The 19501-nt window shown below is 45.7% G+C and overlaps 2 protein-coding genes across 2 annotated transcripts; both read left to right on the top strand.

Moving 5' to 3' along the window:
- Nucleotides 1-1392: 1392 nt before the first annotated feature.
- Nucleotides 1393-9477, top strand: LOC119304376 (THO complex subunit 1-like). Its single transcript, XM_037581559.1, has 21 exons — nucleotides 1393-1590; nucleotides 1690-1773; nucleotides 1921-1995; nucleotides 2353-2443; nucleotides 2550-2695; nucleotides 2809-2880; nucleotides 3062-3134; nucleotides 3244-3309; nucleotides 3452-3498; nucleotides 3612-3683; nucleotides 3784-3912; nucleotides 3988-4053; nucleotides 5007-5048; nucleotides 5726-5842; nucleotides 5932-6014; nucleotides 6971-7037; nucleotides 7381-7452; nucleotides 7574-7624; nucleotides 8319-8378; nucleotides 8777-8926; nucleotides 9004-9477. The coding sequence occupies exons 1-21, from the start codon at nucleotides 1453-1455 to the stop codon at nucleotides 9211-9213; spliced, it is 1911 nt and encodes a 636-aa protein (XP_037437456.1). The 5' UTR covers nucleotides 1393-1452; the 3' UTR covers nucleotides 9214-9477.
- A 679-nt stretch (nucleotides 9478-10156) lies between these two features.
- LOC119304375 (kinase-interacting family protein-like) lies at nucleotides 10157-14643 on the top strand. Its single transcript, XM_037581558.1, has 3 exons — nucleotides 10157-10345; nucleotides 11543-11750; nucleotides 13369-14643. Exons 2-3 carry the CDS (start codon nucleotides 11684-11686, stop codon nucleotides 14376-14378), a joined length of 1077 nt encoding a protein of 358 aa, XP_037437455.1. The 5' UTR covers nucleotides 10157-10345; nucleotides 11543-11683; the 3' UTR covers nucleotides 14379-14643.
- Nucleotides 14644-19501: the final 4858 nt, after the last annotated feature.

Below are 19501 nucleotides of genomic sequence, written 5' to 3'. Positions count from 1 at the left end.
CGGCCGAAACTTTCGCCCGGTCGCCTCGCTAGCTATGCACATTGGAGTTGCGCACACATGCCGCGTCACGCTGGCCAGACCGCACCGCTTTCTTTTTTTCTTTCCTTATCTCTTAACTCGCGACCTCATCCACTCGTTCCTTCGTCTTTGCTTCCGTCTCTGATTTCTTCACCGAGCTCGCCTCCTCTTCTCTCTTCAGACCTCCCCGTCTTCCCGGCGCCGGCGCACCTACAACCCACCACAACGGCAGCGCTGCTACATAACCACACCCCCCATCTAGTCCTAGTATCCGGGAACCCAACGATGTGCGGCGCTGAACCCCGTCCAGCAGGATTTTTGCTTCAGCCGGCGTTGGTGGTGGCTGGCGGCGATGGCGGTGGCGGAGAATAAGCTGTTTTTTTTTCTTAATTTGTTTTTGCTGGAACCGTGTTTGATTTTTGCTGGAACCTGCTTGCATTTTTGCTGCAACAGGGAGATGATAGTGCTCGGCGGTAACGGCATGGCCGCCATGAATTGTTTTTGCTGGAACTAGCAATCTTTTTTGCTGAAACCAACCTTTGCTTTTGCTACATCGGAGAAGACTATGTGATGGGAATCAGCTGCATCCAGCGATCTTTTTGCTACATCCGTCATCAATTTTTGTTGGAACCAGCACGAGCATCGGCTACGACCATCGCATGGCGAAGCTACAACCAGGGGGGAAATGCTACAACCGGTGCTTCAATTTGCTACCGTCGGCATCTTTTTTTGCTGGAACCAGTTGAAAGTAGGCGCGGAGGAACTGCATCCAGCGATGTAATTTGCTACACCCCGCATCGATTTTTGCTGGAACCAGCACCAAAAAATGCTTCCACCAGAGTTCGCTTTCGCCAGACCATCGATTTTTTGCTACAACCACGTTTTTTGTTGTTGGAACCAGCACCCAAAAATGCTTTCACTAGAGTTAGTTATTCGTTCTTTACTGGATGAGGGACTTTTTGCTACAACCTTATCTTTAATTTGCTGGAACCAAGGATTTCAATTGATTCAACACGCGGCAACGTAGAGCATCTTTTTCGACAACTTTTTTTTGTCTGTGAGCGTCGACGAAGAGCACTGCCATCGAGCATGGCGGCGACTTTCGATGGTGAGGGCAAACAGGGGAGGGCGACGGCGCGCTGCGTGACATGGCGACGGGGGCGGCCGCCATGACCTGCAGCGGTGCTTTCTTCAGATTAAAAAACCTGCCAGGGTGACAAGCGCTGGGAAAGGCATGATCCGACGGCTATGTGGGGGCGCATCTAACATCGAGGGCTGGACCGGCCCAAAGTTTGAGCGCAGAGTGCTGCCCATCGAAAAATTACATCCGCACTGTAAAAGAAAAAAGAAAAAACTTTACAAGTGAGACTCACGCCGTTCGGCCCGACTCGTCCGTCCCTCGAACCCTACCAGCAGCGAGTCGCCTCCCTTGCCATGGCGGAGCCCTCGCCGCCGCCGCCGCCGCCGTCCAACTCCGGCCTCCGGATCCTCCTCGCCAAGGACCGGGCGCCCACTTCCTCTCCCTCCGCGCCCGCCGCCGTCTCCAGCCACGCCGACCGCGACCGCATCATCGTGAGCCCCCCTCTCTCCCCCATCTCGTACACGATGTGCTCCAGTCCGGGAGGATAGGCCGCCAATTCCCCTAAATTCGACTCGTTTGCTTGGTCGCAGGGAGTGTTCCGGACGGCGCTGTCCAGGAACGAGGCCCCCGAAGCTTTCGCCCTCCAGGCAGTTCAGGAAGCGATTAAGCCTCAGGTATGCATACACCGCACAACCAGATTCGTTGGTGAAAGGCCAGCAGTTGCGTTCCGCTTTACTGTATGATTTGGTAATCCTTGAGCTGTGGTGTGTTCTAAATGCACAGGCATGTATTTTAACCCGGTTTCTCATCTGATTTGGCAGAAGCAAACGGTGCTGGTTCTAGAGGAGAACCAGACCTTGGAGAATGCTCTTCGAAGGCTGCTGCAGGAACTTGTGGTAAGCTTCTTTAACGCAGACAAGGCCACACTAATACCTGTTGCAAAGTGATGTGCACACTTTCAGTTTTCTGACCACATTGCATATGTGGTGGGCTATCCTAAACTTGTGATATAAAAAAGAAAATTCAATTTTCTGGGTCACAGCCTCACTGAGTCCCTGTTGGAACCTAAGGCTGTGGAACAGTTCTTGACTTCTCGTCCATCCTACACTGTCCACTAAATGTTTCTATATTTTGGTTGATAGCTGACTGCAAATTGCCTTAATAGGAGGAGATAGTAATTGATGCGCTTTTTTATTTGCTGATCATACGATCCTAGAAACAAACCCGATTGCTGATTCTGTTGTACACTCTAGTCATCTGCAGTTCAATCGGGTAAAGGAATTATGCAGTATGGAAACTCATTGGATAGCGGGGAAAGTAATTGCCTGATAACACGTCTTCTTGGTCAGTCAGAATTCTTTCACCAGTTCTGTCCAAATATTTTTATTACCCACATCAGTTTGTAAGCGTATGTATTTTATTCTGATAAATCCAACTTCTGCCATATCAGATATCATGCTTTACCTTTGTGAAAGAGGGCATGTTGAGGGTGGCATGGTATTCCAGTTATTGGAAGATCTGACGGATATGTCAACTATCAAAGACTGCAAAGATGTCTTTGGGTATATTGAGAGCAAGCAGGATGTCTTGGGGAAGGTAATTGCGGATTTGCGAATTGCACTCATTTTTTAATGGTTTGTGGTGCCGGTATGATTTACATAATGTATGTCCATAGTTTTGCTAAATGGGTTTTTTCGGGTTATTTCTAGCAAGAGCTATTTGGGCGTGGCAAGTTGGTTATGCTGAGGACTTGCAACCAACTACTTCGAAGACTTTCAAAGGTTAGTCTGGTTATTTGATTACTTTATTGTGTAATAAATGTGCTATTGGCCTTATCAGTGAAAAGTTTTCGACCATCACCTTCACTTCTCAAGAGCACTAGTTCTATTTCTTGGAGTTTCATCTGATACAAAGTTTATATTCTCTAATAGCATTCATATTTTCTATACTATGAAATTTCAGTCGAACGATGTGGTGTTCTGTGGACGCATTATCATGTTCCTGGCACATTTCTTCCCGTTGTCAGAGCGTTCAGGTTTATTATTTCTTCCCCTACTCCAGCTAGTTTGGCTCCTTATTGACAAGGAATTATAACTGTCCTCTGGGTACACTGCTTATTTTATTCTTCTATTTTTACTTATCAGCTCTCAATATCAAGGGAGTTTTCAACACATCAAATGAAACTAAGTATGAGAAAGATGCCACTGACGGTTAGTACAATTGTCCTGATAAAAATAATTGCTATATTATTTATATTTTTAATGTTACTTTGCAAATTTATCCTGTTCTTTCCTATCTTCATGCAAGTGTATTGTAAGTGATAGCGTTTCCTAATGCACCTTTGTATTTCAGGAATTTCTGTTGATTTCAACTTCTACCAGACCCTTTGGAGTTTGCAGGTTGATATATTGTACTTGTTAATCTCTGGGATTCAAAATCATCATTATGCCACCCATTAATTTCTCAAGTGAGGTTGGTCAATTCTTAACTTTGGGTTTTATTTTCATTCTAGGAGCATTTCAGGAACCCTTCTTTGACTACTACAAATCCAACAAAATGGCAAAAGTTTGCATCTAATTTAACGGTACACTCTCCTTCATTTTTCCATGACATGCAACCTTTTACCATTTCCTGTTCAATGTTTCTGTTCTGAACTTCTGATGATGCTAATTACTAAATTTCAGGTCGTGTTGAGCACATTTGAAGCTCAGCCTCTCAGCGATGCTGATGGAAAACATAATAATCTTGAGCAGGAGGAAGATGCTGCCTTTAATATTAAGTACCTTACTAGCAGTAAATTGATGGGTTTGGAGGTAAAGCATCTGACACTAGTTTCTTTGGTGACTGTTCACTGTTGTTGTATAACCTTATGACATTCTTTTATGCAGTTGAAAGACGCAAGTTTTCGACGCCACATCCTTGTCCAATGCCTTATATTTTTTGACTATCTCAAGGTACACATATTTTGAGTTTAGGTTGCAATCTAACATCAGTTTGTCCCTATTGTACATTCTTGTTCAAATTTTCCAAGTACTTAGGGGTTTCCCTTTGTCTATCCATTCTGTGATAAGCAGCATGTTCTTGTATTCTGAGTAGCCGCAAAAGCAAAAAACAGCACCTATCCCTGTAATAAATCTTAAATTTCGTTGCATCCTAGTTCTGTTTATTTATATGCATATTTCCTGTCCTCTGCCCAATTCAAGTGTATTATGCTGCCACGTGACTGCACATCGGCTACTGATGAGGAGATTCAATAAATTCTTCTTTCACCGCTTACAATAATTCCTTTACCCATTACAATAAATTCTTCTTTCACTGCTTTCTCTCTTCCATGGTACTGATGATGAGATACTTGTGTTCCACACTGGCCAGCTTCTCACTATTTTGAATGACACTGACGATGCGATACAGTCGCTAACTTTCTCATGTACCTAGCTAAGAGTAACTATGACCATAAAAAAAAAAGGACAGGCCCAGTGCATAGAAGCTCCCACACAAGGTGGGGTCTGGGGAGGGATTATAGGAACCTAGTCTTACCCCTGCAAAGTGCAATGCAGAAAGGCTGGTTCGAACCCAGGACCTCTTGGCATTACTGTCACTTAGTTGATAGAATAGCATTACTGTCACTTATGGTTGCTGCTGTTACTGTGGCTTAATATACGATCCATGCTGTAGAATGCCGACATGCATCTGGCAATAATCGGAAGGAAAGTTATAACTAATCTGGACCATCAAGCTTTCTTTGTTGGCATAGTGAAGTCTGAACTGGAATATACTTGCAGAATCTTGCAATCATCATAGACACAGTAGTCCTTTTTCCCGTTATTTCAGCTCAATTTCTTGTCGTCGATTAGCCTGCTACTATCTGTGCTGTGTTGATCACTGACAAAATTATTCTCTTCACCAGGCCCCTGGAAAGAGTGACAAAGAAGGTCCATCCGAGAGCATGGTATGAAACAAATAGCCTACCTGTTTATTTTTGACATACAGTTATTACTTATAAGTAAGTAATGTAACTAACATACCATAGGTATGAACACCTGGGACAATGTAACTCAATAATTTTCAACATTTTAGTATATTCATATATCACTACATGATTGCTATCAATATATTGTGACATTTCAACAGCTATGTGACAACCGTGGCATTTATTCTCGTGAAATCCTTTATTTTGGGTCTGTCATTCCTGGTATTTGCATGACTCCGTAGTGCAGATATTACACCTATAGGTATACCTATATTGGTAGAATAAGTTGTTTTGACCTATTGGTTTATACTTATCACATTGTCCAATTTGGCCTCCAATTATAGGTGTGTGCTTACCATAAAGGGTCAAATATAACTATTTTTTGTTGAAAGTAAGGTGTTCCATACTGTAAGTTGTGCTAGCACGAAGTCACTGGTAACTGGTAAGTGGTAATTGGGTCAACTATTACCAGTACCAACTGCTAGTCTCCGAGTGCCTGATACAAGTAAACTGGGCCATAGTGGTAGTATAGTAAACCAGGAATTGTGATTGTCTTAGTTATTGGTTTCTTTGTGGGCCTTATTAGACCATCATTGAGTTATGAGTTAATTCTGTGGATAAGATAATCTTATCTCCTGTCCCCCCTATATAATCAGAAAGAGGAAATCAAATCCTGTGAAGAGCGTGTCAAGAATCTTCTGGAGATGATTCCACCGAAAGGGAAGGAGTTCCTACAAAGCATCGAGCATATTCTTGAGCGGGAGAAAAACTGGGTATATACTTTGCTGCAGTGTACTAGTCTTGTACTTCCGTTGCGAATTTTCACCACCACTTCTTATCCCTCTGCTTGCATTTTGAAAAGGTATGGTGGAAGAGAGATGGATGCCCAGCATTTGAAAAACAACCTTTTGAAAAGAAGTCAGGACAAGCTGGAGCCAGAAAACGGTGTGCTACTTGCTTTCTTCAGTCATTTACATGTTTTCTGATTTGTTGTTATTTGTGTTTCTGCTAGCGTGCTTAGTTGAGCAGAACGTGTGTAAGTGTATAACTGTTTGAAAGCAGAAATCATTTTAATATTAACCAACAAAACTGCATGCATCGACCATGTTATTAGTGAGTACTTGTATATTTGGTTAAGCACTTCCTTGATAATTATATAGTGTCTGTTAGTTCCTTCAGAGTCAGGTGTATGTAACTGGGTGCATTTTAGCGGCAATCACCTTTTTGTGAACTGTCATGAAGCAAGCATATGGAGTTTTACGTCTAGTTTGTTTCACACTAGTCTGTTTATTATTATTTTCGCCCAGCAATTAAGAATCGCTCGAGAGTTTGGGAATCTATTGCAGTTATTTAGAACTTTTACTACCCACATGTTGATTAATTTTTCATTTTTGTCTTGAGCGAAGCTTGGAATTGACCAGTTTGACCGGCATTCATATCAGATGTCAGTACTTATGTATGTTAATTAATAGTTAGACGGGTTATGAAGTCCATGTTGGGCATTATAATGGGCATAATCCTGTCAAATATGATATTTTTCTACAGTGGAGGATCAAGGAATGGATAATAACATTGATCGTCTCATTGTAGTTTTTGTGTTCTAGATTTGTCTAGGAAAAAGTAACCATTTAACAAGTTTACATATAAAATGCTGCATAAATTATTTGACCTAACACATTTCCTATTTCCGTACCAGTTCTTTTGTAGTATAAATCCTAAATTTAGTAGTCTTATTTTGTGATAAAATGAAGATATAGGGCAACAGTAAATTTTGGTTAGGTCAGTTATAGATTTTAAGCTGTTTTCACTCTTGTAATTTGAGAGCTTATTATGTTGTGCTCTGCTGTTTTCACTGTACTAATTTTAAGCTGTTTTCACTATTCTGTTTTCTTTCATTGTAGTAAGCCAAGGTGGAGATTGGGAAACAAGGAACTTGCTCAACTGTGGAAATGGGCAGAATTAAACCCTGTACGTTTTAAGCTACAACTTTACATTATTATCCTATTTGATTGGGTACTATAACATATAACTGCAATCTTTTTTCGTACTGGTAGAGTATCGAAGAACTTACTTTTTCTTACTGTACAAATTTACTTTTATAAGAAATATGAGTTTGAGTGGGGACATTTCAGCAGGACAGCGGCCTTGTACAAATTTGCTGCAAGCTACTGCCCTGTTAGTTGAATGGCCTACACAGTATTGATAAATAATCATCCAATTACCTGTATGTGCCTTGAGTTACCTTTTTTCTGGCCATACAGTTTTTGAAGTTTCTTGTGGAACCCACATCTCATTTGCATTGGAACTGCAGGATGCTTTGACTGATTCTGACCGAGTCCGCATGCCATCCGTTACAGAATATTGGAAACCACTTGCAGAAGATGTAAGCACTTTAGTTTTTCTTCCATTTTTATTTTTCACCTCTGATTCATTCATCCTTTTTTTATGTACGGTAACTTATTAGGATAGTCCTCGAATACTGACTTTTCAATGTAAATTTGCAGATGGACACATCTGCCGGAATTGAGGAGGAGTATCATCACAAAAATAACCGCGTAAGTTCAAATCCCAGCCTTATTTGTCTTGAGTGCCTGCTGTACTAGAAGTTTCTGATGAAGAACCCTGCTGGATCCCAATTAGTTAATATTTGTGCGTAAGTCATCCATACCTAAAATTCAAGGTGATGCAAAGGATCTAACAGCTATCCATTGAACGAAATCATATTATTCTTCCAAAGAAGTTTTGCTAAAAAAATTGATAAAAATAATCTTTGTGTTATGACCATTTATGCAGATGGCATAGAAATTCTCCCTTTCCATATTTGCTGATATGTATGGGGATTAAGCTGGAATTTAATGCTTTATTGTGCCTACATGTTTCATGTTAAAAGAACACTTGGAAGCAGGCATGTGTATATCAGGTCTTCTCAGCCCATGATCTACCTGACGCAATGCTGTTATGAACTGTTCTTTTAGAGAACAGAATGTTGTTGACGTAGTTCTGGACTGGTAACGGGTCTTGTCCCACACCAAGACAGGGATGGTTCAAATCGCATTAGGCAGAAACAAAAGGCCCTGAGCTCTTATCAGTGGCTCAGTGGAGTGCTCATGGAATGAAGTCCTCATTTCATGGACACTGATTTCAATAGTGTTATTTTTGGGTTTGCCTATATGACCTGGCGTCGGAAACAGCATTGCATTTTTCTTTTTAATATGTTTGGTGGTCTTAAAAGCCGCATTTGTTTAACAGGTTTATTGTTGGAAAGGTTTACGGTTTCAAGCCCGACAAGATCTGGAAGGATTTTCTCGAGTACGTAACTATTACAGTCTCTCTTACATGCATAATTTTCATCATTGTAGATCATGCACATGTTCCTGAATGAAGAACTTTTATTTGAAATTTCAGAAAAATGTGTATTTGCGTAAAAATATGTGTGCCAGCAAACATTGTGCAGAAACATTATGAATGCTCATGTGCTCTACAGGAGAAACCAAATCATATTTGTCCAGGAAGTCATTCGTCATGTCTTTTATACAGCTGACCAATGGGCATATTCTGCATAATTTTTTGCTAGTTCACATGCTTTCTCAGAAAAATAAATAAATGAAAATACCATTTTAAACTTCCATGAGCCTGTGAGCACAAAATCCATGTATAGTTTGCCATGTTTTATCATCAGCTAACTAATGCTTACCGCCCTATTTCAGTTTTGTGACTACGGGATCGAAGGGGTTGTACCTCCCGAGCTGTTGCCACCCGACGTGCGCGCCAAATTCAATTCAAAGCCCGGGGAGAAGGCCAAACGGCCTAAACGGGAAGACACAAAAGGCACTTCAGCTCACCCCAGGGAGCCACAGGTACCTAGGGCATCATCTGGCGCATATCTGGGCTACCATAACCCGTAATATGCATCTTATGCCTTGGCTGCGTGAAGGTTGCCGCGGCCACGCCCGAGACGGACGGTGGCGGCAGCGGGGGCGACCAGGAGGAAGGCGCGGTGCCGATGGACTCCGACAATGGCGCAGGGGAGGACGGCCAGAAGCGCAGCCCCGGCGAGGTCTCTGGGCCTGAGTCAGGGCAGTGCGAGGCTGAGGACGATGGGGAAGATAGCACGAAAAGCGCGCATAGTAGAGATCGTCGGTAGGGGTCACAAACAGCCCACAGAAGGATGAGATTCTCCCCAAGGGGATGATGTTGTATCATGTTTCCAACTTTTTGATTCCGATTTGCCGTTTATCGGTTGTGGCGCCCCCTGAGCTGAGACATTAGTTAATTATTAGCAGACACTAACGTCTTCCCTTTGTTTTGACAGTGACACTAATGTCTTCCCTAATTATACTAGTCGACACCATGTTTTAGCCTGACATGTGTATATACATGATATACGTAGCAACTACTAAGTGTCGAAGCTCCATGTGTATAATCTTGCGCCCATTTCACAGTTTGTTTGTACAGCGATAGAAGATCCATATCCAGAGTGGTTGCCAATGCCAGCACTCACCAGATTTATTCAGGAAATTTGAACTGACGCCCAGTTCTGGTTGGGAACCCGGCTCGAATCCTCATCTGCAACAAGTTCAAGTTCCAGCCCTGTTGAATGATAAGCCCATTTGACAGTGGTTTTTTTCTTCTTTCAGAAATGACTTTGTTGCAAGGCATTTTCTACGGTCATTGAAATCTCGCACCTGGAGTGGTTGCCAACGCCGGCACTACATTCATACTTGTTGAGCAAGTTTGGCGAGATCCGATTTCGAAATTGGAATCCCGGCCCGGGGACTCGGTTCGCAACCACCCCGTTTGTATAAAATAAATTGGAAGTCGTCCTGTAACGGATGATGGTTGATTTTGGCGGTAGGTTGGTTGGATTTTCTTCTACTCTTTCTACTCCTCATCGGAAGTGCTTTGCAATTAATTACATTCACTGCCCCCGGTCAACTACCCAGCGAGCACCAGGTCTCATCCGGGCCGCCCGTTGGACCCGTGGACGGATGGGATGAAGTACGGGGCCGAAGGAAGGTTGGCTTGGACGACACAAGTCAGGAGCCCCTGTATATATTTATATATATATATGCAGGGCAGGGCTCAGCTCGGCTAGTCTTATTCTTTCTCTCTGTGTGTGTCCACTGTCCAGTAGTAGTAATAGAAGAAGAAGAAGAGGACTACTCATCAGATCAAGAAAGAAGAAGAGGAAAGGAAGGGGGTGCTTCCGCCTGCGCCTGCCGGGGAGGGGAACAACAATGGCGCTCGTCCTCGCGTCCGCCCCCTCTGACTGACTTGTAAGTCTCCCTCTCTCTTTCTCTTGATCTCTGCACTGTCTTTCTTTCCGCTTCTAGCTAGGGAGATAATGATGATTTAGCGTATCTCTCCTCTCCTGGTAGTGTAGCAGGAGTCGCCACTTTAATTTGAAATGACTTGAACCATCTCATATGCTATCTTTTAGATTTCCACCCATTTTGGCAAATAAATCGTCAGCATCTCTCTTGTGGCGTTTTGCAACCACGGACAATCTATGAAAACGGGACGAGCACAACGCCGTTCATCCATCCATTCATTCCTGGGACCTCGATTAGTGCTAAATTCCTTGTCCTCCACAGTTTTTTTTTACAACAGCACTTAGGGGGGCACTAGTAATTCCCTGTTCTTGTCGTCCACGGGTTATGTATGTACTCCCTCCGTTCCGTTCGGAATTATAGTACATGGCACTAGAAGCTAGTAAGCAACTCCAATGCGATCGTACGTGTCGCCGTTCTCTTTTTTTTTAATTATATATGTGAACAAGAGAGTACATTAGTACTAGTTTATTATTTTTATTTTTACCTCGGCCTCGGCCTCGGCCTCGCCTCGCTCACTGAATCCAACACAAGACGGGAAGGGACGGGCCTCGGTCCCTGCGAAATCACCCCTACCTCCTACTAGTACTAGTAGCTGCGCCATGCCATGCCATGCCATGCACGGAACCGAGGAGGAGCAGGTAGGCCCGCCCGTCATCCTTTGGGGCGGGCGCGTGGAGATTCGGGACGGGGACATAGTACATGGTTGATCCCTAAGCCACGCCACGCACTCGCTCATGTCACATCGTTGCCGCTTGCCGGCCGGCGTAGGACCCCCCGAGCACGCACAGCCTCGTGTCCCCCAGGAGTGGAGTGGAGTGGAGTACGCCCACAAGTCCACCGTGCAGTGCCGCGTCACGTCTCCACTGTTTCAGCGGCGTGCCACGCCTCTCACCATGCCCATACTGCTCCTCTCCACTTTTATACTACTACTCCATCCGGTCCAGATTATTTGTCGCAGTAATGAATGTTTCTAAAACTAAAATACATCTAGATACATCCATACCTCCCACAAGTAATTCGGATCGGAAGGAGTACGTACTGCTGCGCTCTACTGTACTCTACTGTACGTACTCCGCTTGCTTCATGCCATGGCTTACGCTTACGGACTGCTGTGTTTGTCTTGTGCTGACTGACTGACAGGGACGTGACTAGCGCTGGAGAAAGCTGGTGTTCACGAGCGAGCGACGTGCGGCGTGGCCTGGGGTTTGGCTTGTGCCAGGCGCCTTCCCCAACCCAGCTTCTTCGCCGGGCCCTGCCGTGGCTTGGCTTGGCTTGGAGAAGATGATGTTGCATCAGCAGGAGCAGGAGGGTCGCACGTGCCCGCCGTGGCTCCAGGCGGCCATCGCAGGTGATGTCATGATCCCTCTCCTCTCCTCCTCTCATCAACACGTAAGCTCTGTTTGGATACTCTAACATAGTTAGAGTAAGAGTTATTTTCTAACCCACTCTAATCCAAATAAGCACCTCTCCATCAGGATAGTTGGGTTAGATGAAACTAACCCACTCTAACCCTCTCTGTTTGGATACTTTTGGGTTATTTGAGATTTGAGCCTCCAACTAACCGAAACTAGCTCCAAACGGGGCCGTAGTAGTACGCGGAAGTGCCATGCCGCCCACTGTTTCTTCTTCACGAGCGTAGGCGTAGGCGTAGGCTGATCGATGGGCGTGGGCGGCTTCATTTCGTGGCAGCATTGTACCAGCGGCATGCCCGCCGTACGTGCTCACGGGGGATAAATGCGTGCGATCGCTCGCTGCAGTGAAAGTGGCGATTGATTATTGTGCGTGCCTGCTGCCTGCTGGAGTAGTAAACACACCACACTTGGGTTCGCTCTGGTCACAAGAGAGATCGCGCTAGATTCTCACATCTCTCTCTCTCTCTCTCTCTCTCTCTCTCTCTCTCAGAGGGTACTCTTGTTGTTCCTGCCTGCCTGCCTGACCCATGCCGCCGATCAAGCTAGCTACTATGTCGCACAGTGGTACTACCACGTACCACGTACTAGCACAGTAGTGATGAGCGAGAGAGAGATGATGCGCATTAATGCCTGCCGCGCTCAGAGGATTCTCAACTCACCTACGGCCACGAAGTAGTGGTAGCATCACTGTGGCGAGCAGCGAGTGATGCCAGTGCTCGTGCTCGTCCCTCCGCTGGGTACAAGTGAAGAGAGGTTCATGGCCCGGCCGTGCGGTGCCTCGGCTCGGCACGGGCACGGGCACGGGCACCGACACGAGACTGTTCCAGTATGTAGTATGAACGCGTGCCCACAAGATTGTCAAAACGAGATGACCTGTGCGGCTGCACCCCGTGCCCGACTACCTACTGTCACTAATCTGTAGCTGAGAACGAGACCAGATTGTACACTAGCGACCTGTGTCTCTTCCTTTTCTTCATTTGTTTGTTTGTTAACTAGCTCCTCGTCCGGGAATCTCTCATCCTCATCCTCTGCCTGCCTCGGCTTGCTTTGGTTGGATTCTTCCTTGCTCACTTTCGCCACCTTCTCCGGCCGGATTTCGAATTTTGAACTCCACGTACGCCCACCTCAAAACCATGCATGCATACGCTAGAAAGAAAAGAATATACTCCTATATTGCTACTGGTCTACTAGTGGTGCGTCTGTACGTGACCAAGTTGGCAAAGAAACCCATCATTCTGGGTCAACCCTTTCACCGGCAGGCCGCCCGCCCGCAGTGAAAAATCCAAGACACGGCCAGCAGACGAGCCGTCGTGTCACGGGCCGGCACTGTCACTTCACACTCCACACTTTTTTTTCCTTTCTTTTTATCCTTGCATATCTCTCTCTGAAATGCCACGGCTGCTACCAGCGTGGTACTGTAACAATCTATCCCAGTGAATTACCCATCTCTCAATTAGTCCAGATTAATTAATCTCAAAGAATTTTTAGTTGCTGCATGCATGCATGCATCCATTTTCTCTAATGTGAAAAACTGTATGGATGCTCTACGTGCAGACATCGAGCAGCGCGTGCGCGCGCTGGCGGCCGGCGTGCCGGACGACGACGCGGCGGCGGCGGCCGCGGACCACTCCTTCGCCGAGCGCGCCGAGAACTACTACCACCGCCGCCCGCAGCTGCTCGCGCTCCTCACCGACCTCCACCACCGCTACCTCTACCTCGCCGACCGCTACGCTCAGTCCCTCCTCGCCAACGCCAACGCCAAGTCGTCTGCCCACTTCCACTCCCACCACCTCAACCTCAGCTCCGACTGCTCCTCCGACGTTGATGACCGCTCCTCGGACGCCGGCAGCTCCCTCTCCTTCCAGCCCCACGCCGGAATCACCGATGATCATTTCGCAACTCCGGTTGCTGCTCCGGCCGTTGACGGCGACCTGGTAGTGGCGGAGCTGGTGATGGCGTGGGTGGACCGGGACCTGCTGGCGGACGAGGCCGACCGCCGGAGGGCCGAGTCGGCGCGCAAGATCGACCTGCAGGGGAGCCTGCTGGAGGTGCTCGAGTCGGAGCGCCTGGTCCTTCTGGGCGAGAACGCGCGCCTGGCCTTCCGCGCCTCCGCCGCCGAGGAGGAGGCCGCGGCCGCCGCAGCCGAGCTCGGCTACACGCGCCGCCGCGCGGCCGACCTGGCCCGGCTGGCCGTGAAGCTGCGGGACGACCACCGGGCGTGCATCCTCGGGCGGAAGGTGGAGGCGCTGCAGGCGCAGGTGTACGGGCTGGAGCTCCGCAACCGGGAGTGCTTCGAGGCCATGGCCGCCTGGGAGGCCGAGCGCAAGGCCGGCGTCGCCGAGATCGAACGCCTCCGCGCCGAGAACCGCCGCCTCGCCGCCGAGGCCGCGGCCGCGCAGGCGTCGGCGAGGAGGAAGCGTGGGGGCGGGAGCGGGTGGTGGTGGCTGGCGAGGGTGCGGCTGGCGGCGGAGTGGACGCCGTGCGCGCCGTCGTCGGTGACGGTGAGGAAGGTCGGCGAGCAGATGAAGGGCGGCAAGTACAACGGCGGCTGCTTCTGCCTGTAGGCACCGGCGGCGACGGCGAGGGTCTGTGCTTTTGGTGCTTCTTTTTGGTTTGCCCCCTTGGATTATGGCGGTATTACTGTGGGGAGGATCGGCGAGAGATGGTTTAGGCTGGGGTTATTATGAGGCAATGCAGGGTGTAATATGATAATTAAGCAGCTGTTCTTGGACTGGTTTACTCCACCACTGTCACTGGCGCTCATGGAGCTGTGATGCTTCTGTCGTGGAGGTGGAGATGGGCAAAGTATATATGCTAGTACTATTATTATGACTCCTTTGATTCAAAACCGACAATACCACACTAACAATAGTAAGGACTCCTTTGATTCAAAGGAATTTCATATGATTTTTGCAGAATTTGGACCATTAGGAATTTTATAGTAAGAGCTCCTTTTGCATCATTCTATAGGACAACATGAGACAAATCGACATCCCTTAAAAACCCAATAGATTTTCATTCTAAAAAACCCCCAATAGATTTTTTAAAATCAGACAAATCAAGAGAACAAACATGAAGGTCCCATCAAATTGTACATAGGAAATATAAAAATTCTTAACATTTAATTTCAATTAGATTTTTGAGTTCTCAACAAATAAACGATACAACACAATACTAGTATACATGGAATGCCCTAGGAAAAGGAAAAATTCCAACATTTAAGTTCTAAGAAATGTCAATTTAAACTAGTAAAAAAATTCTCGGTTCCAGATCAAAATTTGCACCGGTTTCCATGTGTTCTAGAATACACGGCATAAATTGTCAATAAAAGGATTTTTGCAAAAAAGATGTGCCATGTATTTTAGAATGGATGGATTATGTTGCCATCGCTAGCTGTTCGTTAATTGACTATCAATTGGTTACTGAAAAAGGAGATGTTGACCCAGTTACACATTTGTACCGTTACATTTGCACACATATTTATTTGTGCAAATGTGCTTTGTTTTGGGTTCAATCTTGTTGTGCCCTTACCCAGTAATAAAAGGGCTAGCGAGGCACATATTTGTATTGTTGCCATTAAGGATAAAACGATGGGGTTTATTTCATATTGATTGCATTTATCCCTCTACATCATGTCATCTTGCTTAAGGCATTACTCCGTTCTTGTTAACTTAATCCACTAGATACATGCTGGATAGCGGTCGATCTCTGGAGTAATAGTAGTAAATGCAGACAGGAGTCGGTCTACTTGTTAGGAACGTGATGCCTATATTCATGATCATTGCCTTAGATATCGTCATAACTTTGCGTTTTTCTATCAATTGCTCAACAGTAATTTGTTTACCCATCATATGCGTCACTAGTAGAAAACAGGGCTTTGGTTAGGCCCTGGCCAGCCCATTAGTCCCGGTTCAGTCACGAACCAGGACCCATGGGGGGCATATGTCCCAATTCGTGCGCCCAGGGGGCCGGCCGGGCCTCGGGAGGCATTTGTCCCGGTTCGTGTGGACTCATTTGTCCCGGTTCTAGGCACGAACCAAGACCAATGGTCGTCGCTCCTGGCCCACAGCCATTGGTCCCGGTTAGTGTCTAGAACCGGGACAGAAGGGGTGCCTTTAGTCCCGGTTTCAGCCACGAACCGGGACCAATGAGGTGGCTACATATACCCCTCGCCCGCGAGCAGAGCACTCCACTTCTGTTTTTCTGGCCGACAAGGGGAGAGCTTTGTGGTTCTCTAGCTCACCTCCTATGCACATGAGGTGTTCGATGAAATGCCCGAGCCACACTAGTTAAGCTTTCTCCTCTCGAAGCTCGACCTCCAAGCTCCATTTTCCCCAAGATTTGTCTAGTTTTAGCGGTCCGTCACGTCCCGTCCCCGTCTTCACCGCCGTCGATCGTCCGCGCTGATCTCGTCGTCGACACCATCGTGGTGAGCCTCTTGTTCTTATCTTCTTTCTGAAAGAATTTTTTTCTTACTTTAGATAGATACTTATCTAATTTTCTTACTTTTATATTGCTTGTTATCGTATAGTGCGATGGTTTTGGTATCGGCCCCCGTCGGCCCTCGTCCTGGCTAGGATTCAGATGTGGTATATATTATCTTTTATAACTATTTGTTTCATTTATTGTTTATGACAATTATGCCGACCAACGTGACATAGATTTTGTTTATCTAGGAGGTATATGAACCGGAAATTCCAACCAACCCTATTTTCTAGAGGTTAAATTTAGTTGAAGAACAAAACAATTACTTGAAGGAAAAAATAAAAAAATTTGAGGAGGAGAAGATGATTTTGGAGTTGTATGTTGCGGATGTCGTCGATGATCACAAGATCAAGATGGATGCAATACAGTTGAAGATTAGAAAGATTAAAAAAATATGCCATTCATACCGAGACTTGGTATCATTATGCCGTTGGATCAATTGTTACCTTGGTTGTGATTATGATCGCATTTGTTGTTGCATTGAAAGGTTTTACATAGTTTCAATGTATGGTTTAATTAGATACTCTGGAGAGCTATATGTTGTTCAATGAGAACTATGTATGTACTTTGGTTTTAATGTGATGATGAACTTCTATTAATTTGGTCGCTTATCTATCCATGTGAATCTGTAATGGTTTTTTACACACATAATTATATATAATGCACACAGATAAACCGACAATGGATGTATAGACACACCTCCGAGTACATTAAGGGTCGGCATAATTTTCTCGAAGTGACCGAGACAAACAAGCATAATGGTTTTATGTGTTGTCCACGCCCTATATGTGGGAATACAAAGTCTTACTCTGACCGGAAAATCCTTCACACCCACCTGCTTTATAAGGGTTTCATGCCACACTATAATGTTTGGACCAAGCTCGGAGAATTAGGGGTTATGATGGAAGACAACAAAGAAGAAGAGGACGATGACAACTATGTGCCCCCTGAATACGGTGATGCTGCAACGGGGGAAGCTGCTGAAGATCAAGAGGAACCAGACGATGTGCCCGATGATGATGATCTCCGCCGGGTCATTGTTGATGCAAGGACACAGTGCGAAAGTCAAAAGAAGAAGCTGAAATTCGATCGCACGTTAGAGGATCACAAAAAAGGGTTGTATCCCAATTGCGAAGATGGCAATGATGTCTACTACACAACCTTCTTCTTGTAGATGTTGTTGGGCCTCCATGTGCAGAGGTTTGTAGGACAGTAGCAAATTTCCCTCAAGTGGATGACTTAAGGTTTATCAATCCGTGGGAGGCGTAGGATGAAAATGGTCTCTCTCAAACAACCCTGCAACCAAATAACAAAGAGTCTCTTGTGTCCCCAACACACCCAATACAATGGTAAATTGTATAGGTGCACTAGTTCGGCGAAGAGATGGTGATACAAGTGCAATATGGATGATAGATATAGGTTTTTGTAATCTGAAAATATAAAAATAGCAAGGTAACTAATGATAAAAATGAGCACAAACGGTATTGCAATGCTAGGAAACAAGGCCTAGGGTTCATACTTTCACTAGTGCAAGTTCTCTCAACAATAATAACATAATTGGATCATATAACTATCCCTCAACATGCAACAAAGAGTCACTTCAAAGTCACTAATAGCGGAGAACAAACGAAGAAATTATGGTAGGGTACGAAACCACCTCAAAGTTATTCTTTCTGATTGACCTATTCAAGAGTTCGTACTAGAATAACACCTTAAGACACAAATCAACCAAAACCCTAATGTCACCTAGATACTCCAATGTCACCTCAAGTATCCGTGCGTATGATTATACGATATGCATCACACAATCTCAGGTTCATCTATTCAACCAACACAAAGAACTTCAAAGAGTGCCCCAAAGTTTCTACCGGAGAGTCAAGACGAAAACGTGTGCCAATCCCTATGCATAAGTTCACGAGGTCACGGAACTCACAAGTTGATCACCAAATCATACATCAAGAGGATCACATGATATCCCATTGTCACCACAGATAATCACATGCAAGACATACATCAAGTGTTCTCAAATCCTTAAAGACTCAATCCGATAAGATAACTTCAAAGGGAAAACTCAATCCATTACAAGAGAGTAGAGGGGGAGAAACATCATAAGATCCAACTATAATAGCAAAGCTCATGATACATCAAGACCGTGCCAAATCAAGAACACGAGAGAGAGAGAGATCAAACACATAGCTATTGGTACATACCCTCAGCCCCGAGGGTGAACTACTCCCTCATCATGGAGAGCGCCGGGATGATGAAGATGGCCACCGGAGAGGGATCCCCCCCTCTGGCAGGGTGCCGGAATGGCTCTAGATTGGTTTTCGGTGGCTACAGAGGCTTGCGGCGGCGGAAATCCTGATCTAGGTTTCTTTCTGAAAGTTTTGGGTTATATAAGAGGTGTTGGAGTCGGGAACAAGTCAGGGGGGTCTCCGGCCTGTCTACGAGGTAGGGAGGCGCGCCCAGGGGGGTGGGCGGCGGAAATCCTGATCTAGGTTTCTTTCTGAAAGTTTTGGGTTATATAAGAGGTGTTGGAGTCGGGAACAAGTCAGGGGGGTCTCCGGCCTGTCTACGAGGTAGGGAGGCGCGCCCAGGGGGGTGGGCGCGCCCCCACCCTCATGGGTAGCCCGGGACTCTTCTGGCCCAACTCTTTTACTCCATGGCCTTCCTCTGGTCCAAAAATAAGTTCCGTGAAGTTTCAGGTCAATTGGACTCCGTTTGGTTTTCCTTTTTTGCGATACTCACAAACAAGGAAAAAACAGAAACTGGCACTGGGCTCTTTGTTAATAGGTTAGTCCCCAAAATCATATAAAATAGCATATAAATGCATATAAAACATCCAAGGTTGATAATATAATAGCATGAAACAATTAAAAATTATAGATACGTTGGAGACGTATCAGGCAACACAAAGCTCGGTACCATACTGGAATTGCTGCAGTGGAAGGCAGAGAATGTTGTGCCTGACAAAGGATTTGAGGAGCTACTGAATATATTGAAGAAGAAGCTTCCAAAGGATAACAAATTGCCCGGTAGTACGTACGCAGCAAAGAAGGTCGTATGCCCTCTAGGATTGAAGGAGATGAGGATACATGCATGCCCTAATGACTGCATCCTCTACCGCGGTGCGTATGAGGATTTGAACGCATGCCCGGTATGCGGTGCATTGCGGTTTAAGATCAGACGAGATGACCCTGGT

Source organism: Triticum dicoccoides, chromosome 5A (genome assembly GCF_002162155.2).
Source record: "Triticum dicoccoides isolate Atlit2015 ecotype Zavitan chromosome 5A, WEW_v2.0, whole genome shotgun sequence".
Classification (NCBI taxonomy): domain Eukaryota; kingdom Viridiplantae; phylum Streptophyta; class Magnoliopsida; order Poales; family Poaceae; genus Triticum; species Triticum dicoccoides.
This window is presented reverse-complemented; position numbering and strand designations above follow the sequence as displayed.